General features: G+C 36.3%; 2 protein-coding genes across 2 annotated transcripts; one reads left to right on the top strand and one right to left on the bottom strand.

Annotated features, from left to right (window-relative positions):
- Nucleotides 1-213: 213 nt before the first annotated feature.
- LOC21395570 (probable LRR receptor-like serine/threonine-protein kinase At1g67720) lies at nt 214-3,945 on the bottom strand. The gene is made up of 9 exons (XM_024173258.1): nt 3,680-3,945; nt 3,042-3,582; nt 1,820-2,283; nt 1,563-1,698; nt 1,410-1,481; nt 1,256-1,324; nt 965-1,036; nt 695-766; nt 214-616 (listed from the first exon to the last, which is right to left on the bottom strand). Exons 1-9 carry the CDS (start codon nt 3,750-3,752, stop codon nt 577-579), a joined length of 1,539 nt encoding a protein of 512 aa, XP_024029026.1. The 5' UTR covers nt 3,753-3,945; the 3' UTR covers nt 214-576.
- A 3,713-nt stretch (nt 3,946-7,658) lies between these two features.
- On the top strand, nt 7,659-14,117 carry LOC21395569 (ARM REPEAT PROTEIN INTERACTING WITH ABF2). Its single transcript, XM_024173257.1, has 19 exons — nt 7,659-8,027; nt 8,188-8,345; nt 9,129-9,301; nt 9,388-9,508; nt 9,591-9,665; nt 9,764-9,858; nt 9,987-10,062; nt 10,383-10,490; nt 10,835-10,963; nt 11,082-11,150; nt 11,274-11,333; nt 11,490-11,613; nt 11,726-11,865; nt 12,610-12,673; nt 12,782-12,861; nt 13,128-13,192; nt 13,277-13,394; nt 13,488-13,612; nt 13,721-14,117. The coding sequence occupies exons 1-19, from the start codon at nt 7,784-7,786 to the stop codon at nt 13,812-13,814; spliced, it is 2,118 nt and encodes a 705-aa protein (XP_024029025.1). The 5' UTR covers nt 7,659-7,783; the 3' UTR covers nt 13,815-14,117.
- Nucleotides 14,118-15,271: the final 1,154 nt, after the last annotated feature.

Here is a 15,271-nt window from a genome sequence, read left to right as displayed (position 1 = left end):
ATAACCACTTGCAACATTTGAGGTTCTAAATAAATAAATAAATAATTAATTAATTAATTGGTCAAAAGTAACAAGACATTGGTGTTACAAATTGAAATTTCTCTACTTATGAACGTGAAAAGCACAAAGAGTTGAACAACCATATTTGATTCTAAAGATTGAAGAAGTGAGGACATAATGGATGCTCATTACTGTCACGTTCATGTTTATTTATATCACACAAGTGAAGAAAATCACTATTTTTTAATTCTATTCTTTTTTCTAAAAAATGAGTAGCTGTGTATATGAACAATTATAGAGATACAATTGGGAAGAATGAACCAAGAAAATAAAGAATAAGACTGACAGACAGTCAACTAACAATAGAAACTATGAACCCCAATTCCCACAAACAAACGGACAATTAATGAAATTTCATGGAGGATCTTGAATCCAGTCAAAACCAAAGAATGCTGGATGAGCATGAGAACTTTCCAGAGAAATATTTGAAGCTCACTATGAAAACTATGGACTGCGATCAAAATGTCGGGTTCGATGAGAGGCCATGGTCTCTTTACCTTCGAATACACAGACTTATCAAGAAGGTGGAGGTGACGAGAGTGAGTTTCCAGAGACCCTGATAAGCAAATTGCAACAATTAGGATATGCTAAGAAATTCATAAGACTCCAATCACTTGTAGAATTTAAATACTACCTTAGATCCAATCCGGTTTTTCCTTTGAGGCTACTAGGAATATCCCCAGTCAGATTATTGTTTTGTAAGAATCTGGAGTAAACAAAGAACAAGTGAGGCACAGCAAGGATTAAGCCAGTTTGTAAAACGCCCAACTATATGAAAATTCAGGCTTCAAAAGAAATATCCAAATCCGTTGTCATAAATCATAAGGTTAATATGAGAAATGAGAAAGTTATGGACGATCAAGAAACAAAAAAAACGTTGGAATTTCTGGCTTGACTAACTTACAGCTCTCGCAAACTAGCGATGTCCCCGAGCGATGAGGGAATTTCTCCACTAAACTGATTATCTTCCAAATGCCTAAAATTGCAGAAGAAAAATGGTCAAGAAAGCCAAGATGAAGATCCATATCCCAGGAAACAGGTCATGATAAACTAAAGGTATAGCAGCAGAAAAAAAATCCAAACAGAAAAAAACCCAAAAAAGATTACTGATCACTTTATCAAAGAACAAACACTAGCGCTTTCAAATTCGTTTTTCAATGTAATATGGTCAAAATCATGAGATTCAATAACTTACAGTCTCTCTAGCCTCTTTAAAGAACTGAGATCAGGAATAGTTCCTGATAATCTGTTATTCCCAAGCAAGCTGTCAAAAAAAATGTGATTGTTAGTGAGCAAATTACTGAGTCCTAAGATCTTATTAGTGAGTTTGTGAATGTTTGATAACTTACATGGAATTCAGTGCAGTCATATTGGCAATACCAGGTGATAATGTTCCAGAAAGGCTCATGCCTGTCAAGTTTCTGAAATGGAAAGAAGCAACAAGTTTTTTAAGCAGCACAAAAATAGATTTGTACGATAGTCAATAAGAAGTCAAAACTCACAGAGTAAGCACACGAATCCGAGGGCCTTCAGAGCAAGTAATGCCGGTCCATGAATACTGACGAGGCAAGCACGGATCGCCATTCCAATCAAGTGGAGGGTTTTCAAGACTATCTTTGAATTGTACCAGAGCAATTACTGTGATAAGAAACATAAATTCTTGTTAAGAAATGGTAACTTTAGCAACAAACGTGTAAATGAATTGTCCCAAATGTTTACAAATTTTCCAGTACAAAGTTCAAGATTCTAAGAAGCATACCATCTCGGGTAAGAGTTCTTCCTCCGAGAGGGAGAACTTCGAATATCTCCCCTCCGTTAATCAAAGGACCAGAATTTGAGTTATGAGAAGGGGTCAAGGTGATCCTTGTGAAACCAGAGAGAGGCCACTGAGTTGCAAAGACAACAACGCCTGCTGGAGTCACATTTAAATCGCGGTAATATGTGACGCCGTTGATGCTTATGTTGAACACCCTTGAGTTGGCTGATGATGAGTTAATGGTATCAGCAAAGTACAAAGCAATGTAGTACTTAGCATCCGGAAGGGAAACTAGTGGCCAGTTCAACTCCAAGGGTTCTGTTTGGCCAGTTGTCAGCCCGGTTTCGAAGATTTTCAAAGGTGGGACGTTCCAAAATCCAGAAACAGATATGTTTCTGCTAGTTGCCAAGGTGTGATTCTCTTTTCCGAGTGGCTCCCAAAACCGGTCGAATTTGTCATCAGGATATCTGGTGACACGGAACATTCAGATCAAGAAATTGAACAGAATTTTGTATTTTACAAAACAAAACTAAGTAGAATAAAAACTACAGTGGTGAAACCCACACTAGTTACAATTTAGAACAGAAATCAGTCTATGTTGAAAATTGGTTTTGGAGAAGAGCTTTGAAGAAATTGAAGATTGTGATAAAGATGGTTATATGTTCCTAAATTTCCGCAGCTAATAACCAATTTGGTTTAAAAAAAAAAGTTTGATTTCTCCAACTGTTATTTTCTCTAGATGATACTATAGTTCTCAATTATCTTACTCAAGAAGCAGAAGTTATTAGCACTTAAAAAAAGTATAATGCAAATAGAAAATAAAGCTGAGAAATTGTCCACTGCATTGTTATTGATTCTTGTTCCCAGCATTTAACATCAAGGAACAGAGAAATATGAATCCCCTAATCAAACAATGCTCAAATTGCTGAAAAACTATGATAAACAAAATATATATGAATGAATTCAAAAAATTTCTTAAACCCAGCTGAACATTAATCATCAAGAATCCAAAAATATTGAGAAAAAATGCTAACTTCTAACAATAACATGAAAATGTACCGTTTTAATTCTTGTTTTCGACATAATTAACACACTTATACTGCTATTTCAAACTACAATAACATAAAAAAATCGATGCATTAACCAGAATTAATTGCTTAAACCCAAATGAATATTGATCGTTAAGCATCAAAAAATATTGAGAAAAAGTCCTTGTTAAACATACCTGATCACAGAACCAGCATACCCAAAACTTGTCCTTTCAACCAAGTGAAGACCAAAATTCTTGAAATCCGTAGAATTATACAAAGAATCATCGAAAATCACAAACTCCAGAGCCGATATAAAAGGGTCAGAATCTGTGTAAGAACTAGCCCCAATACAGACGCTCATGGTGCTCCCTTGCGCAAGAAAAACCCCTTCGTAATACGACGACATCCCGTTGGCGTAATCCGACGTCGTATTGACCACGCTCCAGAGCGTCCCGTCGACCATCTGATCGAACACCGGCGGCGAATCGCGGCCGTTGATCCCGCCGTAGAAGTACGTCGTCCGGACCATGTACCTGGCCCCGCGGTACACCCGCACGGTGTAGCAGAACTTGCGGTTGAGATCGTTCGGGAACGATCGGACGGTCGAGAGGGTGGGGTCGAGGACGGTAACCTCGAGGGCCTTGGGGGTCCCGCCGGAGACGAAATTCGCGTCGGAGCGCCATCGGCGGCCCTCGATTACCGTGTCCGTGGTCGCGCCACAGTCGATCAAAATCCCTTTTCAAAAAATAAATAAATAAATAAATCAGAATCATCAAATTAGAAAGAAAAAAAAAAGTTTCTTCTTTTTTTTTTCCCCCTTTTCGTAAATTACCTTTGGGTTGGGAGAGAGAGAGAGGGAAGAGAGAGAATAGAGAGAGAATGAAGAAGACGACGAAGGAGGACATTGTTGGTGAGGAATTGGCATGTACGATAAACTGAAAGAAAACAGCATAAAAACAGAGGTTTTAGAGAGAGAAAGTGGGTTTGGTCTGGTTTGGTTTGAAGTGGTTTAGAGAAAGAGAGAGTTGAAAGGGTCTAAGTAATGGCTGAGTCAAGCAAGAAAGGAACAGGATATGGAGTTGGCGAAGAGGAAGGTATTATTATTATTATTGTTATTGATATTAACTCGGTCGAACGAACTCAGTTTTCTTTTTTTCTTTTGAAAGGAAACGAACTCAGTTTTAACTTCTTGTAGTTCTTGTCAAGTGGAAGTTACGCGGGAAAAATAATAAATAAATAAATAATGAAATGAAATGGAAAAAAGAAACACGTGGCGAATTCAGAGGCGGATAAACACCGGCAGTTATTGTTTGTTGTTCCTCGGTTGCGTGCACTACAGTAACGGTTAATTTTGTCCTCTCTGTAAATAAATAAAATAAAATAACTAAAAAAAAAATTAGTTTTTGTTCGATTGATTTTCAGAGAATCAGAGGAAGGGAAAAGAGGTTGGCCATTATTATTCTTCTTTTTGTAGAATTGGTTAATTGTTTGTTTAGGGGAAGAATTTGGTTAATTAAGGTTTCCATCATTTCATCATTTTAAATTTTAAATTTTATATTTCTATAAATAAAATTTTCAAATAATGTCACATTTAATTTGTTCTGTTATAGTTAAAAATTCTCAGAAAATATTACATCTAAACTCAAATTGAAAACTCGAATCCGCAAAGTGAATGAGGCCTAAGTTACATATTAAAAATTTTTAAATTATTGGATGATGGAAAAAACATGATCTTACTCTTGGAAAGAAAAAATTATCATCTTTTAGTTGATAATTAATAAGAAGTTTCTCTGTTAGGCCACCTTATTGTTAGGATTTGATTTTTAAAAATCACATCAGATTAAAAAATATGCATAACAGATAATTTTTTATACAAATCTGACGGTAAAAAAAAAAAAAAACTATTAGTAATTCTTTTTTTAAATCATACTAGAGAAACTTACAAAATGTTAACGAATTTGATAGTTTATTTTCATTGTTCGATGATTAGAAATAGATTACATGATATATTAAAAAAAAATGTATTATAGTATTTTCCAAAATTATAGGGGAAAGAAAAATTTGGGAAGAGTCACTAAAGAAAATAAGAAAAGAGTAAATATTATAATGAGATAGGTGGGATTCAAATGAGTTAACAACGAATGAAAAAGGGATGGTTGTTTTTTTTTTTTTTTTTCCTGATCAATAAGGGATGGTTGTTACTATAGGTGAGGGATTCATTTCTAAATTAAATAATATTTACAATATTGTTCTTCCAATTTTTTTTATTGATCTAAAGACTGAGTCCAAAACAAAAATCTGAACAACATTGTTCCCATCTCATTTTTCCAAGAACCAAGTTTCAGTCCAACCACTCCAGCTCCATATCTCCACTTAATTCTATGTGACGATTGTATTGTATCTATGCATTTCATTCTTCATTCTTTGTTGGTTACTTATATTTTTATTAGATAAAATATTTTAATAAAAAGATTAATGTGATTCAAATTTAGTGTACGTTTGATTAATAAATTTAAAATCATAATTTAAAATTATTTTTATTTTACGTATATTTTTTATGAAAAAAAATAATATAAAAAATTATGAATTATAATTTAAAATTAAAAACAAATATAAGAAGCAAACATCTCATAAACGATCGAGAGATTTATAAACAAACTCCACTTATGAAAATTTTATAACAAAGCACGCGTGGCACAAGTAGATAAAGGCTCAGACACAAGAGTGGGTTGGGAAGGACAAGACAGTGGGTTTGGCCACTATCTGCCGACTGAAATGGGGCCCTAATTTTTGTTGAAATGGGCCAGTAATCACGACCCACTTTCTGTTTCTTTTCCTATTTGTTTTTTTTTTTGTTTTTTTTTTTGTTTTTTGCCCTTTTATTTAATTTCAAAGTTGAAAGCATCCAAAATTTCTTTATTTTAATGTAGTAATCATCATCGGATTCCCTAATCCTGCTAGTTGGTTCGCGTAATTGTTATGTTCTAGACGATGACAAAATCAGATCCTCCAAATTTTTCAAGTACGTATGTCCAAATACTAACCACTAAGGTGCTACTCTAGTGATATTGTGCTTATTGTCTATAGTTTAATGGAGGTTTCATATTTGACACGTTTGTTTTGTAGATTTAAACTGCTATTTAAAGGATATTTATTTCCTGTATTTATTTCTTATTCTGAATCATGATTCATGATTCTCTACAGTGTATTTCTCTCACAAAAAAATACACGTAAAACGAGAATAATTCTAAATCATAATTCTGAATCCATGAAGCAAACGTCATTTTATTTGTTCTGTTTTTGACACTCACATCATAGATTGGTTATTGCATTGATTGATGCTTGCTCATGGGGATAGTTAACATTGTCCAAAGATAACGGGGCCAAAGCTCTTTTCACATCCGATAGTGCACAAAACATATATATATGCACTTGCTGAAAATCATGACCACCCAGTCATTAATTCACGTGCATGATCAGTCCATGACCATCGTTTGGTAAATGATGAGTTTATTATGCCCACGCGTCACCTTCAATCTCCAAATCCCTCGCACCAGGAAATCGTATTATCCAAATTTCATAATGTTATACACCAAAAGTGGACTTATGTGGTGGTAGAGACACCTACTAGAATTGCATGTTTAATTGTTATATTTAATTCCAATATATCTCATGACATTTTCTAAAAAAAAAATAATAATATTAGGATATCAATTCAAATCTCAATTATTGTGTTTAAATTAATGTGACATTTAAATTGTAATTTTTTATTAATTAATTGATATGGTAATGTTTTATACATCTACTAATATAAAAATAATAATTTACGTACATTTCTTTTTTATTTTCGACAGGCCAGCACCGTAGCACGTCTATTAGATATAGTTGACCATGAATTGTTCATGTATTCCTCTAATTCATGTTAGTTTTACATATTATTGTTGAATGGGATTTGTTATAATAGTATATTTATGATGTGACATTGCCATATGACTCGCGGAACATTTAAACACCAATAAGACCGACGTCAAAGCATTATGAGCACCCAAACATTAGAGCACCCGAGCGTTCGAGCGTTCGGGCACTTTATCGTCGAATTAACACCCAGCTTGACTTAAAGGCTGAATCTTGAAGGTCACACGAGAGTCATCAAGTAGTGTAACGGTTGATGATTAAAGATATTTAATGACCGATTATTAAATCATATTAATTATATTATCGATTGTAACACTTCTCTCCTATAATTTTATATGTAATAAAAGAGAATAGCACTCTATTAAATGGGACGTACGAAACTCCTCATTCTAATATACTATAATTTATTTTAATTTGAGAGAAAACATCATGCTCTCTATTTTTAATATAAAACTATTCTTTTATTTTGTTTTTGTTTTTCTTCGAAGCTATTTGTGTTATTTGGGCATTCATCTAATTTTCTTTTATCATTTATTTGTTTAATCTGAGTTGTTCGTGTCAGTGAGAAAAGGGTAAAAATATGTGGACCCAGCATTTTCCACGGCCCAAAGTCCCAAAACTTACCCCACTCTCTCTCTTCTTTCACTCATCATGCGCACATTAGCCAAATTCACCCATTTTTTACGCTAATCCCCGGCGGGAGCGCACGTTAATTTCATTATCAAACAATGATAATCAAAATTAAAAGTTAAAACCCGGGAATTAAATTTCTGAAAAAAGAAAAAAATCCATTTTGGCCGGTTTAGAGCCGACACCTCACCGGAAAAAAAAATTAAAAACTAAAAAAAGACAAAGAAAAAGAAAAGAAAACGAAGCGTTACTGTCTTTTTTTCTTCTCCCCTGTATTCCCAAAATACCCCCAATCTCGCTCTCTTTCTCTTTCATTCCGAGCTATTCGAAATCCAAAATTTCATTTCGGATCAGGCTCTGAGTGGCTTGAAGCTTCCTTCTTCAGGCGTCCATGGAGGTTCCGAGGCGCCAGGATCAGTGCCTCCCGGAGAGGAAGGGCCAGAAGAGGAAACTGGAGGACGAATTCGAAGAAGACCGCGAGATCTCCGCCTCCGCTTCCGCCGACGCCCGCCATGCTCTTCTCTCCGAGGTCTCCGCGCAGGTCCAAGTCCTCAACCTGACCTTCTCTTGGTCCGAACCCGATCGCGCCGCGGCCAAGCGCGCCACTCACGTCCTCGCCGAGCTCGCCAAGAACGGTAAGAATTCCGCCGCCGCCGGTGCTTAACTTCCTCCGATCTCGCTGGATTTCTCGTTTTTTGGCTCGGAAACTACCTCAAGTCGTGCTGTTTTCTCCCGATCTTTCGTTTGAGCTTGTGAGGGATTAGGAATTTGAGGCTTTCCTGTTTTTGGTTGCAGAGGAGGTGGTGAACGTGATCGTCGAAGGCGGTGCGGTTCCGGCGCTGGTGAAGCACCTTCAACCTCCTACTTCAGGCCTAAGTGATCGAAGCGCGAAGCCGTACGAGCACGAAGTTGAGAAAGGAAGTGCCTTTGCACTAGGGCTTCTTGCCGTGAAGGTCGTTCAATTCACTTAATTTTCATCGCCTTTTATTTTCTACTTAATTTTTAATTAGATATCTATCTCTGCTTGATGGGTGCTTATTTTAAGTATGCAGCTTAAATTTTGATTTCAATAATTTCTATATCAATCCGAGGGATATATTTACATTGCCAGAACTTAGTGACTTTACTTGCCAAAAAAAAAAAAAGAATACATATATATACTTTTCCTGTGTCTGGATGAACTGTATGTCCCTTTTCCTTAGCTAGTAAAAGGCAAAGATTTTGTTTGTTTTGTTTTGTTTTTTTTTTAATTCTTTCTTTCTTCCGATAGGAGATTTTGTGAAAAAAGATTTTTTTTTTCTTTTTAATCAGTGTTCTTAATTTCTGATATTGTGATACGAACCCGTAATTAATCAAAATAAAAGGATAGATTTAGGCTTATTTTCCCCTCAAGATACACCCATTATCCATAAGCCTGCCCACACACTTAATAAGATCACTCCTAATCGCTTGATGAGATATGCAGCGGAAATAACTAGACAATCTAAAGCCAACTAATTTGACTAATTCAAAATCCAATAGAATTAATAATGATAGAAACTAAAATAGATATTACAAAAATAAAATAAACAAAATAAATGCTAGACTAATTAGGAATCATATTGCTTCTGATAATGATGTTCCAAAAATGGGAGAAACTAACGCGGCTAATCTCCATGAGATATTTGTTTCAAGGATTACATTTACACGTAAATTGTAATTGCTGAACCCTCTGTTTCATGTTTATCTCTTGACAGCCAGAGCATCAACAACTTATTGTTGACAATGGTGCTTTGTCTCATCTTGTGGATCTACTAAAGAGGCACAGGAATGGTTCGATTTCTCGGGCTGTAAACAGCGTCATTCGTAGAGCTGCCGATGCAATCACTAACCTTGCTCATGAAAACAGTAGCATCAAAACACGCGTCAGGTTTGCTCATTAGTCTAGTGTTGGAACTTTAATGTTGTTGTCGGCACCCGGTATATGTTCATGAGAAATTGAATTTGGGTTTACAGGATAGAAGGTGGAATTCCACCACTGGTTGAGTTGCTCGATTTTACTGATACAAAGGTGCAGAGAGCAGCTGCCGGAGCACTGCGAACCCTGGCATTTAAGAATGATGAGAATAAGAATCAGGTAGTAGGAAATCAGGGTAAAATTGGATATTATAAGGCTGATCTGGATGTGAAGTAATGTTTGTGATGTCATGAACTTGCAGATTGTTGAATGTAATGCTCTTCCCACCCTCATATTGATGCTTCGATCTGAGGATGCTGCTATACACTATGAAGCGGTATGTTTTTGGTTAATTGACTTTGTCCTACGCCAATTAGATCTTACCAGGCTTTCTTCATGCTATCTGCAGCATCAACTGATTTTCATGGTTTTCAGGTTGGTGTGATTGGAAATCTGGTACATTCTTCTCCAAATATAAAGAAAGAAGTCCTTTTAGCTGGAGCGCTACAACCTGTTATTGGATTACTTAGGTTAGTCTTCCCGATATTTTCATTGCTCATTGCCCTTTTCTCTGTTACTATGCTGTTGATGTGTTGTAATGTCAACTGAGCATTTTTTTTTTCACTAAATACTAATGGCTTTTATATTTGGATAACAGTTCTTGCTGCTCTGAGAGTCAAAGAGAGGCAGCTTTGTTACTTGGGCAATTTGCTGCCACTGATTCTGATTGCAAGGTGGATTCATTTTCTTTCTTCTCCAACTCTATTTTCACCGACTGGCGACTAGAATATTGCAACAATTTTGTCCAACTTTTTTCTTTGTTAAAGCAAAGACAAAGACAGAATTGTTTAGGTTACAGTTGCTGTGCCATGCTTTTACATTTCATTTCCTTCTTAGTGGTTGTAGCATGGAAGCAAGCATAGGTGTTTTGGATGTCGACTAATTGCACATTATTGATATGTCTTTTCCAGTTTCTGAAGATTCTTTGATATGCACGTATTTGCATCCTTTACTCTTCCTTTATTACTGTGTTAAACTTGTAGTAATTTTGCAGGTTCACATTGTACAGAGGGGTGCTGTCCGCCCTTTGATTGAGATGCTTCAATCCCCAGATGTACAACTGAGGGAGATGTCCGCCTTTGCACTGGGGAGGCTGGCACAGGTTTCTTCCTCTCTCTCTTTGTTTTTCTTTACGTTCTTCAGGTTTCTGATGGCACCATTTTACGCAAAAGTTACAACTCACTCTTTGTAGAAGATGAGCATGTGCTTGCACGCTTATGCGTATGTTGTTGTAATACCTATGTGTATGCACATGCTTGCTAAAATCAAAGTTCATCAGATTCTTCGTGGTTTACCTGCTTCTGTGGGTTGTTAATCACTTCAATTTGAAATTTGTTTTCATCATGACAATTGAAAAACCTCTGAAGTTGCTTCAACAATTGCCATTTCAGTTGTAACTAGTCAGAGTTATATTATGGTTGGCTTGATTAGTATTTTCTATTTCAGGATACACATAACCAAGCTGGTATTGCGCACAACGGGGGTCTAGTGCCATTGCTTAAGCTTCTTGATTCCAAAAATGGGTCTCTGCAGCATAATGCTGCATTTGCTCTCTATGGCCTTGCAGATAACGAGGTATGACTTTATTTATTTTGTCTCTACCTGTGGATCACGTCTTTCAGTTGGTAAAAAGATTGATATTAATGCCACTTTGATTTAATCTTTTGCTTTGCTTATTCATTTTCTCCAATAGGATAATGTATCCGATTTTATTAGGGTGGGAGGTGTCCAGAAGCTGCAGGATGGGGAGTTTATTGTTCAAGTAAGTCTTTTTCTTTTTTGCTAGATGTTATTTTATTATCTTGCTATTTAAGATTAGCTGTTATTGTTACCCTTTCTGGCTTCTAAGTTTACATTTAAAAATGTGATTCAAATATATCTGCAGGCAACAAAAGATTGTGTGGCAAAGACGTTAAAAAGATTAGAGGAGAAGATTCATGGAAGAGTGAGCACCATCTTTTATTTCACTATTAGTATTATTATTGCATCGGTTTTAGTGGTGTCACGCCACTTGCCAGGGATTCACTTTTATTCTCATGTTCAATAAATATTATTGTTCAGAAACTTATGAGATGTCTGATCCCTTAATTTCTTGGGGCAGGTTTTGAACCATCTGTTATATTTGATGCGTGTGGGGGAAAAGGCAGTGCAAAGACGAGTCGCTTTGGCCCTTGCCCATCTTTGTGCCCCAGAAGACCAGAGAAAGATATTCATTGACAACAAAGGCACGTCATATTCTCTTATATTATCTGTGTTAATTCATATTCTTCAAATTGCAAATTGTGTTATTTGTGGGTTTTGCTGGTCTGGAGTAATGATATATACACTAACATGCAGGATTGGAGTTACTTCTTGGGCTTCTTGGTTCGACTAGCGTCAAGCAGCAACTTGATGGTGCCGTGGCTCTTTACAAGTTGGCCAACAAAGCTACAACTCTTTCTCCTGTAGATGCAGCTCCCCCGTCTCCAACACCACAGGCAAGATTATTTTCTGAACTCGATGGTCTGCAACATCTGCCCATGATTTTTTAAATTAGATACCGTTTCTGGGCATCATGTACGGTCATCATGGTGATTCTGGTGAATTAATATGGCTCGTTAGCATGTCTGGTCATGCACTCTCAAAAATCTCGAAGAGTTAATCTTAGTCAGCAAAGACTCCTCAAAAAATGTTAGTTAGGATTATATTACTTATTTCCTTATCATTCTTCATATCTTTTGATGCACTTATTGTTTAGTCACTGTGCTAGCCCTTGATCATACCTACACTTGTTCAGCTTTACATATATGTGTTGGAGTTTTGTTCTCTGAAGAAGATAGGGGTTCAGTCAGTTTTTTTTTCCTTTCAATTTCCTCATATTATAATTGTTAATTTTCTCTGTAGTCTATGCAACTTATTTTAGTTTTGTTATATCCTGCTTCTATATTTTGAATTTAGGAGTAATGTAAATGGTCAGTACAGATGCACTTGGCATGGTCGTTCTAACATTCTATGCACCACCTTGTAAGAAACCTTCAGTAGTTCATTTTAAAGGAAAAAAATCTTATTGATGTCTATTCATTAGAGTGCACACAAATATTAAACCGATGCCCGACTTCAGCGTGAATGTTAGGGTGTAGCACCTCAAAATTTCCCTTTTAATTCTCATTATTCTCAACAAAATAATTTATTCCTTGAAATATGCAATTAGCATCAATTGCCTGAGAGAAATGTTTTTGCAGGTCTATCTTGGGGAGCAGTATGTCAACAGTCCTACGCTGTCTGATGTTACATTTCTAGTTGAAGGTACGCCTTTTGCATACTTAATGCTACTTCTCTATACATAAAGGAAAGACACAAGATTGTGACTGCATTTGTAAGCACGTGTATTTATAAATTTAATTTCTGTTGCAGGTAAACGGTTCTACGCTCACAGGATTTGCCTGCTTGCGTCTTCTGATGCATTCCGTGCAATGTTTGATGGTGGTTACCGAGTGAGTACTCAGTTGGATAATTACCTGCTCCTTTCCCCTGTTAGTTTCATTTTGAGTTTGGTTCTACGCCCTTGGGTTTGTGCATTGAGATAGCAGTCGAATTGGAGCCTCATTTTTGCACTGTAGGTTTTATGCTGTACATCATTACCTTCCTTTAAAATCCCGGGTAACAGTGTTTGTCATGCAAAAATGCACAACGTAGGATGGAGGATTTGCTCATGGTTAATAATACTTTCTTTCTTAACTTCTCTTCCCATGTATTACAGGAGAAGGATGCAAGGGATATAGAGATTCCTGACATTAAATGGGAGGTTTTCGAGTTGATGATGAGGTTTAATTCTAAACTGTGCTTTCCTTTTTCCAGCCGAATCTTCTTTATCGAGCTTCCGTGATTTACTGGTTCAATTGCGTGCAGATTCATCTACACTGGATCAATAGATATTGCAACTGATATTGCTCAAGATCTTCTTAGAGTCGCTGATCAATATCTCTTGGAAGGTCTTAAGCGACTTTGTGAGTACACAATTGCACAGGTGGGTGTAGAATACTTCTTTCACTGTCTCACCGTATATTTTTCTTGATTCGCTACGTGGGTTTCTGATTGTTATGTTATTTTGGCAACTCAGGATATATCGTTGGAAAATGTTTCAAGCATGTATGAACTATCGGAAGCCTTCAATGCTTTGTCCTTAAGGCACACGTGCATTTTGTTTATCCTTCAACAGTTTGAAAAATTGAGTGCTAAGCCAGGGTATGTGCCTTTTAAAATCCACTTTTTTTTTTTTTTTTCTCATATTTTTTTTTCCACTGAATAATAATCTCTCTCGCTCGCTCTCTCTATATGCGGGGATTATCACAGGCCCTCTCATCTGATCCAACGGATATTGCCCGAGATCCGCAATTACTTTGACAAAGCACTTACTAAGCCTAACACACATAACCTGCGGCTGTAGATTGCCGCCCCCTCTATTCTTGATTCCTAACAGAATACGATGTACAGAAAGCGGTAGATGTTCTTCCTGTTCTTGAGCCAGTAGAAGGTTCTAATTCGTTGATTGTTAGCTTGACTTATTATTCATTTGAAATCCAGAGTGCTCTAGTCTTGTTTGTACGCAATTCTCATTTTAACGGAATTTGTCTGCGTTAGTGTTTGGAGTATGACCTGCACGGACTGGACTTGTATGTATTATTACTTTTGTAGTCTTTGCTGTTTAGTGAAGTGGCAAGCATTCGAAAAATAATTTTCTAGCAAAAAAGAAAAAAAAAAAAAAACGAAAAATAGTGTGTACTAAGAAGAATTATTTAGTAAAAACAGTTCTCTTTTTATGAGGTTACTTTCTGTCAATACCATAGTTAGTTGATGCATCTAGAACATAACGAAGTCAAAAGATTAATTTAACAGTGAACGTGAAAACAGTTTTTAAGTTTTTGCGAAAATCATTGTCTAGGAAATAAGAATGTCGTCCGTTTAAAAGAAACGTTTCTTTTGTTCACAGGCAAACAAATCGGCTATGGGAAAAGAAAATGACATCAAGGAAAATGAAATGTTGTCCGACATTTAGGTCTCGTTGTGATTTGAGTTTTTAATTTGAGCTGAGATGTGATATTTTTTGAGAGTTTTTAATTGTAATAGAAAAAGTTAGATGTATCATTTTTTTAAAGCTTTTAACAGTAGATATTTAAAATTAAAAACTCGAATCGGTGAAATGAACGAAACTTTAATAGCAAAAATGTATGCATCTTTTCAGATAAAGATGACTTTTTAGGTAAATGGCTTCTTGTTTTTAGTTAAAACCCAAATATTGTTCAGGTGGAATAACATTGTGAGTTCACTGTTGTAGTGAAATTACTATTGAATTTGTTTAAGGTCAGTAATTGAATCTGAACGATTTAAAGAGTTAGTATTGTGATCATAGTAAATAAATTGTGGAAAAATAAAATAAAGATAGACTCAGAGAATTTATAGAGATTCACCCGTTAACGAGAGTTGCGTCTTCTGTAGGGTCGTCAAATCTTCCATCATAATCGTCAAATAAAATTACAATGGTAATGAGAGTAAGAAGAGGAAGAAAGAAGCGGGAAAATCGAGTGAACAACATAGGAAATATAAATATAATGTGCCTAGGGTTCCTTGATATGCGTGTACAGCTTGTGTGCATGAAGGGTGCGTGTATATGCTCCAATGTATATATAGATGTCAAATGGGCTGGGCCGTCCATGGATGGCCTGGCCCAGCCCGTAATAGTGCAAGGTTCAGCACGACTCGAAACTATACTATTATGGGTCGTGCCGGCCTGGAACGTTAAACAAACTAGGGTTGGGCCTCGGCTTCCCAGCCCGCGGCACAGGCCCAGCCTTAGCCTGTTAAGGCCGTGATTCGGCCCAAGCACGTGTTCGGCACGCGATGGGC

Source organism: Morus notabilis, unplaced genomic scaffold (assembly GCF_000414095.1).
Source record: "Morus notabilis unplaced genomic scaffold, ASM41409v2 Scaffold159, whole genome shotgun sequence".
Taxonomy (NCBI): Eukaryota; Viridiplantae; Streptophyta; class Magnoliopsida; order Rosales; family Moraceae; genus Morus; species Morus notabilis.
Note: the sequence above shows the minus strand (reverse complement) of the source record. Positions and strands in the feature narration are given on the sequence as shown.

What these genes read in the sequence shown, in the direction of transcription:
- LOC21395570 (XM_024173258.1), bottom strand. Translation starts at nt 3,752, where the DNA reads ATGTCCTCCTTCGTCGTCTTCTTCATTCTCTCTCTATTCTCTCTCTTC. An exon ending in CGGATTCGTGTGCTTACTCT is followed by an intron (nt 1,482 to 1,562) that starts GTGAGTTTTGAC and finishes TTTCCATTTCAG; the next exon opens with AAACTTGACAGGCATGAGCC. An exon ending in TTAAAGAGGCTAGAGAGACT is followed by an intron (nt 1,037 to 1,255) that starts GTAAGTTATTGA and finishes CTGCAATTTTAG; the next exon opens with GCATTTGGAAGATAATCAGT.
- LOC21395569 (XM_024173257.1), top strand. Translation starts at nt 7,784, where the DNA reads ATGGAGGTTCCGAGGCGCCAGGATCAGTGCCTCCCGGAGAGGAAGGGC. An exon ending in TAGGGCTTCTTGCCGTGAAG is followed by an intron (nt 8,346 to 9,128) that starts GTCGTTCAATTC and finishes ATCTCTTGACAG; the next exon opens with CCAGAGCATCAACAACTTAT. An exon ending in AAATTGAGTGCTAAGCCAGG is followed by an intron (nt 13,613 to 13,720) that starts GTATGTGCCTTT and finishes GGATTATCACAG; the next exon opens with GCCCTCTCATCTGATCCAAC.